We start from the raw sequence: 21,642 nt of genomic DNA on the forward strand, positions 1-21,642 counted from the left end.
TATACAGAACTAACTTCCCTTCATCCAAACATGCTTCATACCAAATTTGGACAATATCCTGCTATTATTAAAGAACAAGGTAGATTTTAAAGAAATTGATTCATCATTCCAACTCTTGTCCAACTTTTATACCACACGTGGTAGCAGATTTCTTTTGGGGTTGAAACAGGACACAAAAAGCCAAACTAGTGGCTGTTGTGTATGGTGTTTCTTCAACACTAGTTCACTTTTAAAAAGTTTAAAGAAACTTGTGTGAAAAAAATACCACATACAAGTCATCACAAACACGCAGTTAGCAAAATATAAATGATTTACCTTACATATTACAAAGCCTCAAAATTTCCTCCAATCCTTCATAAATGCAAAACTCCAATGTGTAATATCCACATACGCTATCTCCCTCCAACATGGGTACACACAGAGACTTAACACATATACAACTTGGACATTATATTGTCAAAAATCAATGATTAAATCTTAAATGACAAAAAATGAAATTTTAAATGCACTTTTCATTGAAGATCACATCAATTTATTCAGTAAAATGTTTTTTTTTTCAGTGCAAGTGAATTATCACAATCACCAAGTGAATATTTGAATAAAATTACTTCTTTACAAGATATCACAATATGAAATACAAAAAAACATCATCGTGTGTATGTTTACATTTTTGTTTTCAAAAAATTCACTTTAATTAAAATGACATCGTAATCTTTGAAACAGAATGAATCGCAGTTATGTCAAATAAGATATTATACTTGTTTTCATTAAAAGTGTTATTGCGGGTATTGATTACTGTGAAAAGTGTTACAGAAGTATAGTATAACATCTAAATATTTCTTTACTTATGTGCATTTTATCTCATATTTCATAAAAGGATAGTTAACTTTATAACACACAAAAGACACAGAGTGAATAGCACCTTTCAATACAGATTAAGATATAATGAAGTTCAACTAAATACAGAGTTTAATGAAGTTAATTTTTTCACTGTATTTTGCCATCTAAATCCTATAACAAAAAAAGGCCACAACTTGCTGACTCTGGCTAGACGTTGAAAGATTGCTAAGAAAAGTGGCTGTAGGTTACAGGTCACATCTTCCTGGTGATGTGGACATGTATTGCTTCATCAGAGGTGATTGGACCGAGGAGACGGGGAATGATGATGCATCTGTACATGTGGACTCTATGTCTCTAAACTGAAAACAGCTAACACAATGTGAACAATGGAATATAATATACACTGTACATGTATTTGTTGAAGAAGATAATTTGTGAAATTTTATTTGTTAAAAGTTCTAACAATTTTTGTACTCTATTAAAATAATAAACAAAATTGTTAATTATTATGTATTTGTCTGAATATTAAATCTCAAACACCTTTTGGTCAATATAGTGTTATATCAACCCAATACTATTGACAGAGGATGATTTTCTTCTCCTGGGCTGGTGATAACACCATATTAACCCCATCAAAGATTCCTAATTGATGACTGTACTATCCATGTTAACAAGTGCTATACAAACACATCTTTTGTTTGTTCTTAACATAAGCTTCCATTTTCATTGCAAACAAATGTTTTAGTGGACTAGAATTTTTCAGACAAGTCCAGGGACGATATATTGTATATCATCAGTTACATGTCCCTGGCCCACTCCAACCTCCTACACATTAACAACAGGATGTATTTTCTGTCCTGTTTTAGCACACTCCTCTGTTACACCCTTAATACTTTTACTGGCAGAAAACATTGATGTCTTCCTGCACAATGCTTATAGTATATACATGTTGATGGTAACTTTTCGGTCTAAGTTTTAAACACTAATCTCTGTAAATACCTGTATTTTAACTATACAACTTCACTGTGTAACAACTGACACACAGTTTTAATTATCATCGTAGCCCTTATCCTTAATCCTTACTTATACCTTAAAAAGGTAAACATGCACATGCAACATGGTATGTTCATGTTAAAGTATTGCCTAAAGAAGGTAACAATTCAAATGGTTTTTCCAGGCCAAAATCATTGAGTTTCCATTCAATTTCTTTTGAATATTGAGAAGATGAAAATGTTTTAAAAGAGTTTTTTTCACGATAGGTTTCTTAATATAGAAAAAACAACAACAAAAATCACAATTCCTCTTATCAGGGACATACAATTCTATCACAGGTGCCTGATATCGTGTTGATTTTCAAGGAAGTGACAAAACATCCGGTAATTGTCAACAGTGAATACAGGATAAAACCTGATGGTTGTCATTATTGATTGATTGACTGCCCAGATACGCTGTATACAATTAATTAAACTGATTAATATAATTACAATAGTGATAAAACAGAAAGCAAACAAACATCCAGAGTGGTCATTATATACATTTTTATCCTGCAACTGCTGCCGTGATCAATTGACAAACTTTGACTCCATCTTGTTATATATAATTATATTACCTATCTAATCTTACTATTCTTTAACACTATAATTTAAATGATGGTAATGCTTGCCTAACATTTCTGTTAGATAATTATTCAACTGAATCTATGTTCTAATTTCTTTTCCTGGAATGCTATCATTATTATTTAATATCTTAAATTTTGATTGATGTGTCTGTGTACTTGTTTAAGTTGTATGGAGAGGGCTTTCATAGGCTTTGCCTGTTGCCCAATTCCATTTGTTACAAACATCAAGACAATAAAATATTCTGAAATGAAATGAAACTGCTGCTGCCTTTGTCAGAATACACCTGTCACATATATAGTTTTGCTGTTTTCTGCAGTGACAGAAAACAGCATGTGCATTAATCTCACACAATGATCGTCTAAAACACGTAAATGTTTCAGTTTAAAATATAAATTACAGTTTAAATAGGCCATTTTACTTGTTGTTAACAAAGAAGTTTATTTACAAATATTCATAAAATTGCTTTTCATATCCTTTGAATTGTTGAACTTTATTTTAAGACATCAGGTCTTCAATATGAAATCAATCCTTGTTAACTATATACAGCTTCATGGTTTACCTGTGATACACTGTAAGTAATTAGGCAACAGACCTTCAAGAGCAGTAAATAAACACATATGTAATTTAATGATCGGTATATACACATATGTAATATAATGACCAGTATGTACACATATGTAATTTAATAAGTATTTACACATATGTAATTTAATGATCAGTATGTACACATATGTAATTTAAGAAGTATTTACACATATGTAATTTAATGATCAGTATATACACATATGTAATTTAATGATCAGTATGTACACATATGTAATTTAAATAAGTATTTACACATGTAATTCAATGATCAGTATACACACATATGTAATTTAATGATCAGTACACATATGTAATTTGTACACTTATGTAATTTAAGAAGTATTTACACATATGTAATTTAATGATCAGTCACTAAATACAACAAAGTGTGAAGAGTGATATAAAACAATCTTGTGTACACACGTCATATAAAAAATAGGTTTAAGGATGGAATGCTTCTTAATGTGTTTGATCTATGTTGCTAACATTGTCTTGTTAGACAAGGTTATTCATAGTATCCCGTAATCTACATAAACATCCTACAAATACAAGTATCACATCAATAAAATAATAAAATGCTTGTCTATCTATATTGTATTATGCTTCTACATGGTCCATAACAGATATCAGGCTTTGTTCTCCATCTGAGAGAGGAGGGGATGGGTTATCTTACATCTGGGAGAGGAGGGGATGGGTTATCTTACATCTGGGAGAGGAGGGGATGGGTTATCTTACATCTGGGAGAGGAGGGGATGGGTTATCTTACATCTGGGAGAGGAGGGGATGGGTTATCTTACATCTGGGAGAGGAGGGGATGGGTTATCTTACATCTGGGAGAGGAGGGGATGGGTTATCTTACATCTGGGAGAGGAGGGGATGGGTTATCTTACATCTGACAAATAACACATCTTGGTATGGATATACCTTTATCATAGGCGAGAGAAAGTCCCTCTTTGATGATGATGAAGAGCTAAGTCTGAAAATCAATTGTAAGTAGTTAGTTTGAGTGAATATTTTTGCACTCTCTTTGGTATAATATAATTCTTGATAGATAAAATGTTTCCTGATTATTGAACACAGGGGTGTATAATCTGGTTCTCTTCTTTCTCTTTTGACTTTTTAGGCTGGAGAATATATCTATACAACATGGAGTTTCAATCCTCAATGAATGAAAAGAAGGTTAAAAAATTATTTCTATGCAGGAATGATTTGAAAGCATAGGATATTTTCCATATCAAGGCGCCACCTGCCCCCATGCAGGATCTGTATTCTGTCCTAGTATAGCAATGTCTAGGATCCTTTGTATGAATTATATCCTACTACAGTAATCCATTATTGACTGGTAATGTTGTAAGAGAAAGTTTACAGAGGGATGGATGTCAGCATGCCACAATGGAACAAGTTTTAAAAAATGTTTGTTGGTATAAACACCATCATCAACAACAACAGAAAGAAGTCACATGACTCTAATTGCTCAAAGAAAAACGTTTTGAGACTGGGACCACAAATCCTGAGCTAAAAGTTGCATAATGCTGGAATGCATATTAAACATAATTGAAAGGAAACTAAGTCTTTCGTCTATAAAATTTTTTCATAATATATGGAAGAAACTTGAAATGAACATGAACATAAAACAGAGGTATTAAAACTCCTAAATAAACATATAGCATCGTGTATCGTCGTGGCAACCAAAGTACAGCATACTTCATTTCTCCACTTGATTCTGTAGAAAAAGAGAAAAAAAATCAAAGTTTTAATTATCAATTATCAATCATATCTGAGAATATCTAGTTACCTGTGATGGCAAATCATCAAATTCGAATGTGAGATTTCAGATACTAAAGTTCTATGACTTGAACTTTGATAATTTAATGACCCAGTTTCACAAGTATTTCTCTTGCTCTAATTAAGACTCTGAATTTTATCTCAAGAACATAAAATAAAAAAAAATTGATTACAACTCAGTTATTCATTTTTCCTGTCCAGTGTTTCTTTTTCAATTTTTGTTAATCATACAAAATATTACCCAGGTGAAAATCATGGAACAGTTTATGTCTGACTGTTATTATCTAATGATGATACTTGGTAGACTTGATGTGAAGATTACAGACCTCATCCTACGACATTCATTCACAAGCTTAGTCTGATAAACTGCTGATAAAAAGTTATGTAAAATAAATATAAGTTTGAGTTTTGGTTTTAAGTAAATGTAATTACCTATAACTGCTACTCCGTATCCCATATCAGTCTCACCCATACGGTAACTACAGGTCGGCACCATAACCTCTGTGAGTGCTTCAAGATTGATTGTCAGGTTAACAGACATATAGCCCTCCATCCATGTAAGTTCTCGGCGATGAACAGGCCAAGTGTAATCATCCTCAACCATACATTTCTCACAGACAAACACAACAGACTACAAAAAGTATCACAAGGAAACTTTGCATTAGAATCACAATGAACAGGCACTTAGCATCACAACTGGTTTTATAACACAGAAATCTTTACATCAGGAACTCAATGAGGACACTTGGCTTTATTGCACAGGGAAACTTTACACTAGTAATAGAATGAACAGAAAACTAGCTTTACAGCAAAGGAAACTACATTAGGATAACAGTGAACAGACAACTGGCTTTATAGAACAAAGAAACTTTACACTAGAATCACAGTGAACAGACAACTGGCTCTATAGAACAAAGCAACTTTACACTAGATTCACAGTGAACAGACAACTGGCTTTATAGAACAAAGAAACTTTACACTAGAATCACAGTGAACAGACAACTGGCTCTAAAGAACAAAGCAACTTTACACTAGATTCACAGTGAACAGACAACTGGCTCTATAGAACAAAGCAACTTTACACTAGAATCACAGTGAACAGACAACTGGCTTTATAGAACAAAACAACTTTACACTAGAATCACAGTGAACAGACAACTGGCTTTATAGAACAAAGCAACTTTACACTAGAATCACAGTGAACAGACAACTGGCTTTATAGAACAAAGCAACTTTACACTAGAATCACAGTGAACAGACAACTGGCTTTATAGAACAAAGGAAACTACATTAGGATAACAGTGAACAGACAACTGGCTTTATAGAACAAAGAAACTTTACACTAGAGACAAAATTGACATACACCTGGCACTAGGGTACTGGAAAACTTTACATTAGAAATACAACAGACAGATACCTGGTTTTATGGTATAGAAAAAACTTTACGTCATAGACCAAACAGACAGATAACTGGTTTTATGGTATAGAAAAAACTTTACATCAGAAACCTAATAGACAGACACCTGCCTTTATGGTATAGAAAAAACTTTACGTCATAGACCAAACAAACAGATATCTAGTTTTATGGTACAGGAAAACTTTACATAAGAAAGACAATGATTTTCTGATGATAGTAGAATATCTGTAAAAACAACTTGCAAATTGTCAATTAGTTTCAGAGGACAAAATATTAACTGTTATCTGTATAAAATATAGCCACTATCAAACAAGTGTCGTAGAAGAGATATATTCACTATTCTCAATACCATATATGAGCAATGAATAAATGTATTTGTCTGATTATCATACAGCCTTAAAGTTTTTCTGTTATCTTACCTTATGCCAATGGCCTGAGAAAATCAGTTGTGGTCTCAATCTTTTTAAAAGCTGAAAATTAAACACAAAACTCTTAAGTAGGCCAATTACAACAGGTCAAATTGGTTGTACGCATATCCAAACAGTTAAAGTGTATTGTACATGTATCTGACATTAAAAATACCCTAGAATAGTATCAAGCAGTTTAAGACATATCAATGCTGTCACAATCTGATGAGATTAATATTCATTATAGTAAGAATAAGATCGTAAATATTAAAGGAACATGGACAAATCACTTTATTCTGGACACAGGCTCCACAAGTCCTCAAGGGCTCTAGCATCAGTAAAACTTCCCCATCACCTGAATATACATCCAATTAGACATATATGAAGTTGTTATCCATTAAATCCATACAGCCAATTCATCCACACTGAGTTTAAAATTTTGAATCCTAAATGAAGATTGGTTACAGTTGGTGAAATTCTGGTCAGTGATTTTAAAGGGTAGGTTTGAATATAGTTTTGGATGTACTAATGGACTCAGTTTGGCTCTTGGGACCATGTGTCCACTAGCATAACAAACAATCAACTCCATTGTCTGGAATTTATGGTCATATGACTTGCCATACAGATTTACCTCCCTATAATTGTAATAATTTACTTGACTGTCTATACAGAGTTACCTCCCTTTACAATAATGACAAAGATTCCCAATTTATCTCAATACTCAATAGTGTGGAAACTATGGTCATATGGCTTGCCATACAGATCGACTTATGTCTCTTTATAATTATAACAACAAAGACTCCAGGTTTCTGCAAAATTTCATTGAAATAGGATCAGGGGTTTCTGAGAAGAAATTGGAAATTTTAAATTGTTTACGGATGCACGACACCGGACGAAGGTGATTACAAAAGGTCATCATGTGACTTTGTCTCAGGTGACCTAAAAACAAAAGTTAACTGAATGCACAGCAAAACATATATAATTTTCTGATAACTAGCACATGTGTAGAAATCTAAATTTCAAATTCAGTGAATGGCATGCTTTTATTAACTATTAAGTCAAGTACAACATCCTCAGTAAACTAAATGAAGAATCTGTAATTAAATTATGTATGTTTACTCTATACAACAAACAAGTTTTAGAATATTTACACATTGATTTTCTCCACGTATAAAAATAGAATATCCATATGTGTCAATGAAAAGAAAAAATGGTTGAATTTGTCAAATCATTAGTTTTGCATTTTGTCTTCTTACCTACACTTTTACGATTTTCAAAGCTTCTGCAATTGTCGACAGAGAAGAATAAGCATTGCTAATTCTCTCACTAAATCATTTGCTATCCAAATTCAAGCTTACGGTTATGTAAAGTCTCTCTGAATGAGTGTACTGTAGCACTAGTCTGGTTAGTGACCCTATCCTTCCTGCTGTTATCATCATGTCTATGTATCTACTAGAGCCACAATCAAATACCTGACCATCCTTGTGTTTTCTATACTGTTGTTATATCTACGGGTACAGTACTAAGATATACGAGTAAGCTAGGACTTTAAAGTATGACCTGTGCAATCAGTATAACCATCACAAGAAATATGACAGGCCAATTGACAAATATGTCCAAGGTCAGTTGACAAATATGTCAAAACTAATGTATGAAGATTATTAAGGAACGACCATGTGGTTTCCAAAAAATATTCCGGGATCTGACATTATTTTTCCAGACTAGTGCTTCAAAATCATATTGTGGAAATCTGTTTCATAATATTTCCATCAACATTACGAGTTTTGCAGACTACCAACCTGCGGATTATCACAGGTCCTCTGTACAACATACCAGACAACTTATCAAAGAGTGTACATTTTACATCATACCAGACAACTTATCAAAGAGTGTACATTTTACAACATACCAGACAACTTATCAAAGAGTGTACATTTTACAACATACCAGACAACTTATCAAAGGTACATTTTACAACATACCAGACAACTTATCAAAGGTACATTTTACAACATACCAGACAACTTATCAAAGGTACATTTTACAACATACCAGACAACTTATCAAAGAGTGTACATTTTACAACATACCAGACAACTTATCAAAGGTACATTTTACAACATACCAGACAACTTATCAAAGAGTGTACATTTTACAACATACCAGACAACTTATCAAAGAGTGTACATTTTACAACATACCAGACAACTTATCAAAGAGTGTACATTTTACAACATACCAGACAACTTATCAAAGAGTGTACATTTTACAACATACCAGACAACTTATCAAAGAGTGTACATTTTACAACATACCAGACAACTTATCAAAGGTACATTTTACAACATACCAGACAACTTATCAAAGAGTGTACATTTTACAACATACCAGACAACTTATCAAAGAGTGTACATTTTACAACATACCAGACAACTTATCAAAGAGTGTACATTTTACAACATACCAGACAACTTATCAAAGAGTGTACATTTTACAACATACCAGACAACTTATCAAAGAGTGTACATTTTACAACATACCAGACAACTTATCAAAGAGTGTACATTTTACAACATACCAGACAACTTATCAAAGAGTGTACATTTTACAACATACCAGACAACTTATCAAAGTGTACATTTTACAACATACCAGACAACTTATCAAAGAGTGTACATTTTACAACATACCAGACAACTTATCAAAGAGTGTACATTTTACAACATACCAGACAACTTATCAAAGAGTGTACATTTTACAACATACCAGACAACTTATCAAAGAGTGTACATTTTACAACATACCAGACAACTTATCAAAGAGTGTACATTTTACAACATACCAGACAACTTATCAAAGAGTGTACATTTTACAACATACCAGACAACTTATCAAAGAGTGTACATTTTACAACATACCAGACAACTTATCAAAGAGTGTACATTTTACAACATACCAGACAACTTATCAAAGAGTGTACATTTTACAACATACCAGACAACTTATCAAAGAGTGTACATTTTACAACATACCAGACAACTTATCAGACAAAAGAGTGTACATTTTACAACATACCAGACAACTTATCAAAGAGTGTACATTTTACAACATACCAGACAACTTATCAAAGAGTGTACATTTTACAACATACCAGACAACTTATCAAAGAGTGTACATTTTACAACATACCAGACAACTTATCAAAGAGTGTACATTTTACAACATACCAGACAACTTATCAAAGAGTGTACATTTTACAACATACCAGACAACTTATCAAAGAGTGTACATTTTACAACATACCAGACAACTTATCAAAGTGTACATTTTACAACATACCAGACAACTTAGGTACATTTTACAACATAAGACAACTTATCAAAGAGTGTACATTTTACAACATACCAGACAACTTATCAAAGAGTGTACATTTTACAACATACCAGACAACTTATCAAAGAGTGTACATTTTACAACATACCAGACAACTTATCAAAGAGTGTACATTTTACAACATACCAGACAACTTATCAAAGAGTGTACATTTTACAACATACCAGACAACTTATCAAAGTGTACATTTTACAACATACCAGACAACTTATCAAAGTGTACATTTTACAACATACCAGACAACTTATCAAAGAGTGTACATTTTACAACATACCAGACAACTTATCAAAGAGTGTACATTTTACAACATACCAGACAACTTATCATAGAGTGTACATTTTACAACATACCAGACAACTTATCAAAGAGTGTACATTTTACAACATACCAGACAACTTATCAAAGAGTGTACATTTTACAACATACCAGACAACTTATCAAAGAGTGTACATTTTACAACATACCAGACAACTTATCAAAGAGTGTACATTTTACAACATACCAGACAACTTATCAAAGAGTGTACATTTTACAACATACCAGACAACTTATCAAAGAGTGTACATTTTACAACATACCAGACAACTTATCAAAGAGTGTACATTTAAAAACATACCAGACAACTTATCATAGAGTGTACATTTTACAACATACCAGACAACTTATCAAAGGTACATTTTACAACATACCAGACAACTTATAAAAGTGTACATTTTACAACATACCAGACAACTTATCAAAGAGTGTACATTTTACAACATACCAGACAACTTATCAAAGAGTGTACATTTTACAACATACCAGACAACTTATCAAAGAGTGTACATTTTACAACATACCAGACAACTTATCAAAGAGTGTACATTTTACAACATACCAGACAACTTATCAAAGAGTGTACATTTTACAACATACCAGACAACTTATCAAAGAGTGTACATTTTACAACATACCAGACAACTTATCAAAGAGTGTACATTTTACAACATACCAGACAACTTATCAAAGGTACATTTTACAACATACCAGACAACTTATCAAAGAGTGTACATTTTACAACATACCAGACAACTTATCAAAGAGTGTACATTTTACAACATACCAGACAACTTATCAAAGAGTGTACATTTTACAACATACCAGACAACTTATCAAAGAGTGTACATTTTACAACATACCAGACAACTTATCAAAGAGTGTACATTTTACAACATACCAGACAACTTATCAAAGTGTACATTTTACAACATACCAGACAACTTATCAAAGGTACCAGACAACTTATCAAAGTGTACATTTTACAACATACCAGACAACTTATCAAAGTGTACATTTTACAACATACCAGACAACTTATCAAAGGTACATTTTACAACATACCAGACAACTTATCAAAGTGTACATTTTACAACATACCAGACAACTTATCAAAGAGTGTACATTTTACAACATACCAGACAACTTATCAAAGAGTGTACATTTTACAACATACCAGACAACTTATCAAAGAGTGTACATTTTACAACATACCAGACAACTTATCAAAGAGTGTACATTTTACAACATACCAGACAACTTATCAAAGGTACATTTTACAACATACCAGACAACTTATCAAAGAGTACAATTTACACGATGAATACAAATGACAGCACTCACTGGATAGAGTTCTTCCTTTCGTTTAGGCATGACAGTTTCATGGCTAACAAGGATTCTAATCGGTGATGTGATTTTCTTCTGTAGTTCATCAGCTAAATCTCTCTTAGGCAGAAAAGGCATGCCCTGAGTCTGGACATCCATCTGAAACCAACATTAGACAAATACAAATTGCAGTTATGATATTAGATTAAAACATAACTATATCATAGAATATGTTAATTGTACCAAGTCTTAACTGATGGAATGTTTATGTTTACTGAAATATCAATCAGTTACAACAATTAATCATATAGATATGGTGTCCTATCTGGTTCTCAGGTTGATCAGAAATACATATATCTAAAATGTTGTTAAACTATTTCTTATTTCTCTTAGATCTGTTGTAATACAAGGTGAATGATATCATCATGCTCAAATCCTATAAATGGCTTGTAGTGTCATTTAAATTTCACCATCAGAAAGAATTTCAGGACCAGTTTTCCACTCGTTACAGATACTGCTGAGGAACAGCACCACAAGGGAAGAATATCAGACACATCTTCCCCATCACCATACAGACAATAAGCACTATCCATTGACGTGCTGTCAACAGGGTACAGTTGTGCTAATTACTGACTTGTTTATTGATGATTGGTATATCATCAAAGATTTTGTGAGATTCTTCCAAATGTTTTTTATTATAAATGGAACTAAAAATGAAATTCTACCCGAATCACCTGAATATGTAAACAGACATAGAATCAAAGCTATGAAAAACCATAATAAGTTGTGCTCAAATTCTGCACTACCAACAGAAGAAATACAATAGAGTTACACAAGTGAAATGAATTCACAATGTTTAGCAAATCAAAAAGGACCAGAGTATTCACTTTTTTCAATAATTTTCATTCCACACATCCTTAGGATAAATATAATGAACTGCTGCCAGCTTGTAAAAATATCTGTTTATCAATGATACAAAAGTAAAAATGTTCAAAAGGGGGGAAAAATTAAACATTGACAGGTGCTCTGTATCGCTATAAGTTATCAATAGTGTACAGATTTTACGTAGAGATACCATCAACAGAAACATACCTTTATATAATCAATAAACCCAAATTTATCTACTCCAGTCAGCAGATCAAAGTGCTTCTCAAATCTCTCCATTTTCCACTCTTTCCTCATGTCTCGTAACTCCCCTCCTATGTCATTGTCTCCAGCAATATAGACTTTCTAATCAACACAGACAGACAAAACACAAACAGATAGTTGTAATCATTTCAAATTCATGTCACATAACATCAATATCTCCCATTTCAATTCAGATACATGTACAACAACTGTATCAACACATGACATAACTCTAGGCATATCACATACAAAACAATCACACACAAAACATTGTAAAACAATATCACAACAGGTAAGGATATTGAACATAACAGCCAAGGAGGTGGATATGTTTAATAGGTACTTATCAACCGGTTTCGCCATTCCAGGCTTCGTCAGGGTAACAATAATACACTTACAAAAATTGTACATAAATTATGTATTTGTCGAAATATGACTCACATAAAAAAGATTCGGTACAGAAAAAGAAATTTAAGGCTTACTGGCAAACCTCTCTGTGAGAATTAAATAGATAAAAAATTGTGTTATGTTAAGATTAAGATGTTAGTATTTTATTCCAGGACAGAATTAAGTGCCATATATCTATTCCTGTCTGTGTTACACAACTTGACCAAAAGATAGCATAATCATACATATATCTCAATTAAATAGTATCTAAAGATATCAAAAAATTCAGTTACTACCTTGTCTTTCTCAGCTGCACGAAACACACTGAGGAACCTGTAGTAGTAGGATTTGTACTCTTCTTTGCTTGCTTTACTGCCTTCATCCATCAGATCGCCTAGAAACACGACCACGTCTGGCTGGGCATATGCATGTGCCAAGGAAAAGGTCTGACTAAGGAACCTGCCGACACAAGGATCATCAGAGATGGGTTATGTAAGTATGAAAAATGAAAAAAGGGCAATAACTCCTAAATCATGCAAAAAAAGAGCGAAGGATCTTGTGCACTGCACTTCTCCTTGTTGAGATCTATCTACCTGTGAAGTTTCATGTTTATACCTATGTAGATTTCATAATGGATCTATAATACCTAGAAAGTAAAATTAAAAGGCTTGTTCTAGGGTCAAAGGTCATCAATTTTTTCAACTTTTTAAAATTTTTTTGAAAAATTCTTTTTGTAGTTTGTAGTGAAAAATGGATCAAGTTTGTAATAAAACTTTTAAACGACTTCTGCCCCATACCAAAAAGGCCCAGATCACTGATATTTGGCCAGGACAATGTTAGTATGAAGGGCTACAAAGTTTGTTAATATGAATGAACTTGACTCATTTCAAAGGTCATGGTGGTCAAGAGTAAATTAAAAAAGAAAAAACAGGTTGAGTTTGTTTAAGATTTCAAATCACTTCCTCTCAATAACCAAAAGGCCCAGGCTACAGATATTTTGCCTGGTATATGCTAGGATAAATGGCTACCATATTTTGTTGATATGGTTGACTTTGATCCACTTTCAACGTTACGGTGGTCAAATGAAAATTATAAAAGATATTGCCCAATCAGATCACAACAGTCTCTATATGCATAGAATTTGCCAATAATGGAACCTGAACATGGAATTAAGGTAATAAGTCTACAAAGCAAGTTTCCTACAAATCTTATCATTCTTTCGTAAGATAATGAGCAGAAAGCATTTCCATAGCGCGATTAAAGAAATCAGCCAATCAAGTCAAAGCAGCCTCATTAAATATGTGAGGAATTTGTTGTTAATTGAACATGGGCAGGGGATTAAAATTACAAGTGCACCAACCAAGTTTCATCAAAACCTGACCAGTCCTTCAAAAGATATCATGCGGAAAGCAGTTTTCAGACGGACAGAAACGATTTGAATATCCCCCACTAACTTTGTTGGGTGGGGGATAAAAATAACAAAGGGCAATATCTCCTAAATTATGTAAAAGAAAGTGATGGTTGTGTTGCACTTCTCCTTGTTGAGATTTATCTATGTGGTACAAAGTTTAATGTTGATACCTCTTATAGTTTTAGTATAATGCTGCAGACAAAATCTAAGTATGAAAAATAACAAAGGGCAATAACTACTAAATTATGCAAAAAGAGAGTGATGGTTCTGGTAAAATGCACTTCTCCTGGTTGGGATCTGTCTACTATGAAGTTTTATGTTGATACCTTTCATAGTTTTTGTGTTTTGATCAAGTAAAAATTATGAAGGATGGACAAATTGACAGATGTACAAACAGATGGACAAACAAACAGATGGATGGACAAAGCGACCATAATATGCCCTCCCTTCAAGGAATATAAAAAGCACTTAACTTACAGACTTGTAAACTCGAAAGGCCAAAAAGCCGTAATAGTGGACGGTAAAACTGTTAAATAAATAAATAAACAGACTTGTAAAAAGATTTGGCATCAACAGGAAAAATGAAGTACTTTAAGTAAATAACAAAATAGGACATACAAAACTGGCTGGCCTTTGTGTGTTACCACTGCTTGATAGAGCTTGGAGTATAAAATGATGTTTGATAGAACTCTGAGTATAAAGTGATGTTTGATAGAACTCTTGAGTATAATTTGAGGTTTGATAGAACTCTGAGTATAAAGTGATGTTTGATAGAACTCTTGAGTATAATTTGAGGTTTGATAGAACTCTTGAGTATAAAGTGATGTTGGTAGAACTTGAAGTATAAAGTGATGTTTGATAGAACTTGAAGTACAAATTGAGGTTTGATAGAACTTGAAGTATAAAGTGATGTTTGATAGAACTTGAAGTATAAAGTGATATTTGATAGAACTCTGAGTATAAAGTGATGTTTGATAGAGTATTTGGTGAAGTGTGAGGTTACCTGTCTATGTCCCATCTAGTGACTGATCCTATGGGGAAACCTGGTTCATCCTGAAAGCCTTGTAACTGTGGGTCAGCCACAAACAGTATCACCTGTGTTCTACTCGGGTCCCTGTCACAATAGAAACAAACAGTATAACTTGTATCTATTGGTATATAAACAACTGTTTACCAGTTACATCTTGCTTCTCCTTGTTAATCACCCTGATTAAGCAGAGTTACTTCCCCTCAATCCACAATAGCAGTAAGACTGATAGCCAGTGCACTGTGAATGTTAAAAAAAAATCACATACTTAGAACCTGATGGTCAGCTGAACCATTGCATACTTAAAACAGACGAGAATACATAAGTTCAAAATCAAGAATTTACTGACATACAAATACTTACCTAGAAGCTACTGGCAGGCTTGGCCATCTAAAACTCTGTATCATATAGATGAAGAACTCATTGCAGAGGAGAGTTAGAACTACTATCACAAGGGACACACCATTTAATGACCATCTCTGACCACACAGGAAAAACATAGGTGCAGCTCTTGCCATGTTGAAATGGATCTACAGATCATCTGACTAGTGAAACACTGGTGTTGACTTCATGGAATGTTATACTGAAATACAACAAGAAGAAAATGGTCTCTAATTCCAGTCAGCACAAAACCTTGCAGCAGTGATTAAATATTTCATCTTTTGGCTTTATAAATTAGATCCTTTTGGATGGATGTGCAAAATTTGCATGGTGTGGATGTGGAGAACAGGGTGTGGCAAGGACAGCTTTTCCTTTGTTTTGTTTGGTTATTTTTTTTTTTAATTTTTGAATTTGTTAATTCTTTTTAAGAAAAATGACTGGGCTATGGAATTGATCAATCACTGATCAAGTCAAATGTCAACAAATTGTAGTCAGGATTATTCCCAGTCAGACATGTATAAGCATGAGATTTTTCTGGCTAGACATGCATGATGTGCTTTCACTTTCAGGTTAACATCGATACCAGTTATTAAACTTTTATTTTTCTTCAAAATAACTTAAGTTCAATTCAAATGTCTAGTTTGATTGCACCTAACCTAACAACTGTCATTACTGATGAAAAGTTTGTACACAATGAGAGATATCTGTGCCCTGTAGTCTCCATCTGGTATACCAGGATGTAAATTTGTTTGAAGTTCAAGTCCACTTGTGTCAACAAGTATGCAAACATTTTGTATAAATGAAGTCTGGAACACAAATATTTGATTTAGTTTTTGTGTGACTCAGCAACGTCTACAAGATTCGAAACATGCCAATTTATATCTTCATGTAAAACATAGATCTGTGTGACTTGCATATGTGATATAGTATACATTTATGGGTCTGGTAACATTGCTGGAAATATAAAAGTTAACAGTTAGGGTATTTACAGACACAAGAGTTGAATTTACAAAAATGGAGGAAATTGATCTTTCCTTAAATAGACTGTTTGAAGAGAATGCATTTGGTATTACCCTTCTTATTGACATATTGGTTTATATGCCAAAAATTGTGGGGTAATTTCCATAACAGGTATTTTTATTCAATTCCATGCAGAATTTTATTTTCAAATACATGTACATGAAAGTGATTTTAAAAAATTGGACAAACTAGTTCAGACATATCATCATTTGCAACCAACGATAAAATAAAGAATGAAGAATGAAGGTGGTCAACAAGTTTATAACGTATGCAGACAGATCAGGTGAACAGGTGACTTTACCTTGGATTCTGATTACTCTGGTATACCATTGTAGGCTGCTCTCCTCAGTATCATCGTGATAATTAATTGTACTGTTCAGAGCAGAGGTTCAACAAATAATTTCATAGCTCTAGAAGAAATCCAAGGGAAAAGATGACACTCATCTGAATTTGTTCCATAAAATAGGACCTTTCTCTTCTTTTCTCTTTTCATATTTTGCTTTTGATCATATGGAACTGAACAATTCCTCTTTTAAGAAATGGTGATGATAACATGGAAGTGTAAAATCCAAGATGGCTACCTGCAGACATTTTGTTTTTCTGATCAGTCCCAAAATCAAAACGGCATTACTAGGGACTAAGGGTAACATTTATTTGAAACTTGACAAAGATCTATGCAGTAAACCTCATGAAAAAGTGATAACAATCTTTCATTGTCAAAATTCAAGATGGTTGCCTGCTAGCCATCAACTTTTTTATAAATCTTAAAATCAAAAGGGCATAACTAGTGATCGAGAGAAACCTAATGTAACATATCAAAATTGGAGAAAGATCCATCCTGTGATACTGAAGAACTAGCAAGAACAAGAATTGTTCATGGACAGATCACCAGCAGATTGACCACAGACAGTGTTTTTAATATCTTACCATCAAATTTCACATGATGGTCGGCTGTAAGTGTTCAGTGTGGATGTAGGTATCTGCTTATGACATCTACACCACCAGAATTCACACTAACATCACACTTGTACCACAGTTGGAGTACAGGCAATACAGTTAAGGACTGTAACAGTAGGTATTAATAACAGTGACATCACCTTTTAATCTATGGATATTTTGGGTTGGGATATTTACCGAAATGGAATTGAATTTCCCGAAATGGAGGAAATTGAGACTTTAATCGGCTGTTATTAAAGAGAATGGGCATCACATTATCTTATTTAGTTACCTGGTGATTTGTATGTAAAAAATGTAAGTTTATTTTCACAAGAAGTATTTTAATTAATTTTCAAAAAACTGCGATTCACGGCCCAGCTTCCAAGAATGTTGACGTACCGAAATGGAGAGAAACCGCATTTAAATCGATTGTTTTTTCAAGAGAATGGACCCTTGTCATTGTGTTCTTTGGTGATCTGTCGGTTCATATATCAAAAATCCTAAGTTCATTCCACTCAAAAATATTTTCATTTAATTTTCAAAAATTTGCGATTCACTGTCCTACTTCTGCCAAGTTTGATGTACCAAAATGGGGTATAATGGACGTGAAATTAATATTTTATTAAGAGAATGGACTCCACATAGCATTCTTTGATTCTCATTTGTAGGTTATTCGACTTAGAAGTATTTCTAATTGCTATTCACGTTTACATAGTAATGTAGCATTGGGTTACACTAAAGTGGAAAACGGAAATCCGGACTTGGTTAAAACGGAGAAAAAAAGAGAGAGAGACATGCGTGTACATGGGTACCAATCATAACTGGTATTTTTTATCGCTGGATTTTGTATTTACATGAACTTGATTGAATTTAATTTTAATAAAAGTTAATTATTAATGATTTATGAAATATGAATTAGCTAGATGTGACTTTAAATAGTATTTGGTAATTTTCATACATTATACTGAAGTATAACCATGTTAACTCCTGAGAGATACTAAAACGTGATCAGTCATTAGTTATTACCTCCAAATGAAACAGTAGTGGAGGTAAAACAAATTGTGCTGAATGACTATACATTTTGTATAATTTGACTTTCATAGTCAACTAGATGTTAAGTTTCAAAAGGATGATTATCATTTCAATGATTTCATTAACATATTGTTGCATTGAATGTTTGGAATGTTTTGAATCAGCTTTGTCAGGATGATATCTTTGGCAGCATACACAATTTGTACCTTCGTATTTTCTGCGAAAAACTGAGATTTTCAAATTCAGTATTTCTGAATCCTTTTAAATTGAAAGATTGAGTATTGCTGACAATGCCACAAGTTAGAATTGGAAAGCTTTTTGATCTGATAGAGGCACTTAATTTTATAGACAATGTAGTTAGTAATCAAAACTAACTTTTAAATGTGTCTGTAGTCCACATTACGGTAATTAAGTATAAGACAAGAAATTGTTACAAGATTTTGTGGAACAAGATGATTGGTGCAAAATCACTGAAATGGATCTGGAGGAATCATGGGCATACATTGTTGCACAAAATTATGTAGTGTATGTGTTCTTGTTTAAGGCAATTTGCATCAAAATTATTTCTCCTATCTATGGCAAGCTTCACAGTCACTTTTCACTTTATATTTTAATGAGGACATGTACTCTGTACAGTATTAGTAAGTCATCTGAAAAAACATTTTTATAAATCAAATAATTACAAAACCAATTGGTAAATATATAGAAAATAGACCGGTCTAGTAACCAAATGAACATTATGAAACAGACGCTTTTTTTGACAATCTTTGATTTTACAAGCACATTATGCATGAAACCACTGATAAATCATGAGAAATCATGTTGATCATGTCTAATCTTATCACAATAATCATATAGGATTATTGCTCTGTAACTAAAATTTGATTTCAAAATCACACAGATTTCATATGCACAATTGTACAACAGTTTGGGTAATACAGTCAGTGATTGTAACTGTAGGTATTAATATTTTACTAGTTCATTCATTACAAATAGAGAGTTGATGCAATGTATGCCAACATGTATTTATTTCAATCACAAAATTATAAATGATGCAGCAATGACTTTATCCATACATAGCAAAATTGATTATATCAGAAGTAAGATTGGATAGTCTTCCTTTAACAAACATTTTAGCAGCTATGCTCATTGTATTTGTGTAGGAATTAAATTTATGCTTATTTTGAGTCAATAATTACATACAGCCAATAATAGAAAAATAAAATGCTGTAAAGTTCATTTGCAAATTATTCTGGATTCTCTGTTTCCGACTCCTTCTTTACTTACACCCAGTGCCATTGAGGGAAGGCAAAATTTAAACCGTGAATTGTGGTTATTTAAATCATTAATTTGAAACACTTTTTAGTTATGTACAACCCCATTTTTTCAAACTTAACCTAATTGAATGTCAGAGATCACTTTAGTCTTTCCATTTTCTTGATAACGAGCCAAATTTGGGTCTATTTATCTCCATTTCGGAGATTAATCTCGGACGACAAATGACATTGAATAGTCTTATAGTGGCATTGTTTGTATTAGTATTTTCTATGCTCCCTGGATATATCAACTATTTTTTTTCTGCATATCACACGAATGAATAACAAAGAATGCAGAAGTGGGCCCGTTCCCCTGTACAAATGCTGATTCTAAGCTCGTTTATCTCCATTTCAGTAATTCAGCTTCAGCGAAAATCGACCATGAATGCAAAACTTCTGAAAATCAATTTGAAATAGATGAAACTAAATTAATCTCTCAACATTTGCGATATAGCCGTAACTTATAACAAGTAAAGCTATGAAGGCTTCATTCTTCTAAAAAAACGAGTTCATGTCCATTTTCCTCCATTTCAGTAAATCAAGTCCAGCGACAGTCCATCCGTTGGTGGGTAGTTTTTAAAATAGGTAATGAAATTGTTTCTAAGTGGGATTAACCCACTTTTTTTGACATGCAAACTAATATGTCATTAAAGAATACTATTCTTGGTCAATTCTCTTAAAATATGACTGATACAAGTCTCAATTTCCTCCACATCGATAAATTCAACTGCATTTCGGTAAGTACCCCGCCCCTTTTTATTAATTCACTTGTTAATTCTTTCAAAATAGAGAGTTGATGCAGATGTATATATGCCAACTTATTAATTTCAATCACAAGTTTATAAATGTTGCACATGTGACATAATCCGTCATTATTATTCCCTTTCGTGGTTTACCTCTGCCGCGGTTAACTTACCGATCCTTGGTAAATTGATTCCAGCTGACTATGACATTTACTTTATCAGTAATCGAACAATATGTATTTTACGTCATTATCCGGAACACTCAAATGTGTAGTTTTGTGGAATCTTATAAACGATGGCAATGCGAAGCCGAAACCGGTAGTCCGATGTGGACTTCAGACATAGTTGCGTATTTTCACACGAGTAGGCTACTTTCACTTTAGCCAGGGACTGCATTAGCTACGGCTACACAGACATAAATTACCACTTCGACTTGTCATTTCTATTCTACTGATTTGAGTTTTATATCAGTTAGAAAGTGGACATCACCACATGTACATAGATAAGTTAATTGTGAAATAAAGAATACAGAAATATATCATTAAAACAATTATATTGACTGGTCGGCGAAAGT

At 33.0% G+C, this 21,642-nt stretch overlaps 1 protein-coding gene across 1 annotated transcript; it reads right to left on the bottom strand.

The window, feature by feature from the left end:
* Positions 1-3,423: 3,423 nt before the first annotated feature.
* LOC132551934 (metallophosphoesterase 1-like) lies at positions 3,424-21,319 on the bottom strand. The gene is made up of 9 exons (XM_060216075.1): positions 21,242-21,319; positions 16,004-16,223; positions 15,617-15,727; positions 13,499-13,661; positions 12,780-12,917; positions 11,706-11,846; positions 6,666-6,716; positions 5,262-5,460; positions 3,424-4,767 (listed from the first exon to the last, which is right to left on the bottom strand). The coding sequence occupies exons 2-9, from the start codon at positions 16,156-16,158 to the stop codon at positions 4,610-4,612; spliced, it is 1,116 nt and encodes a 371-aa protein (XP_060072058.1). The 5' UTR covers positions 16,159-16,223; positions 21,242-21,319; the 3' UTR covers positions 3,424-4,609.
* Positions 21,320-21,642: the final 323 nt, after the last annotated feature.

Source organism: Ylistrum balloti, unplaced genomic scaffold (genome assembly GCF_031769215.1).
Source record: "Ylistrum balloti isolate Yb309-2 unplaced genomic scaffold, AGI_CSIRO_Ybal_v1 Utg370226, whole genome shotgun sequence".
Taxonomy (NCBI): Eukaryota; Metazoa; Mollusca; class Bivalvia; order Pectinida; family Pectinidae; genus Ylistrum; species Ylistrum balloti.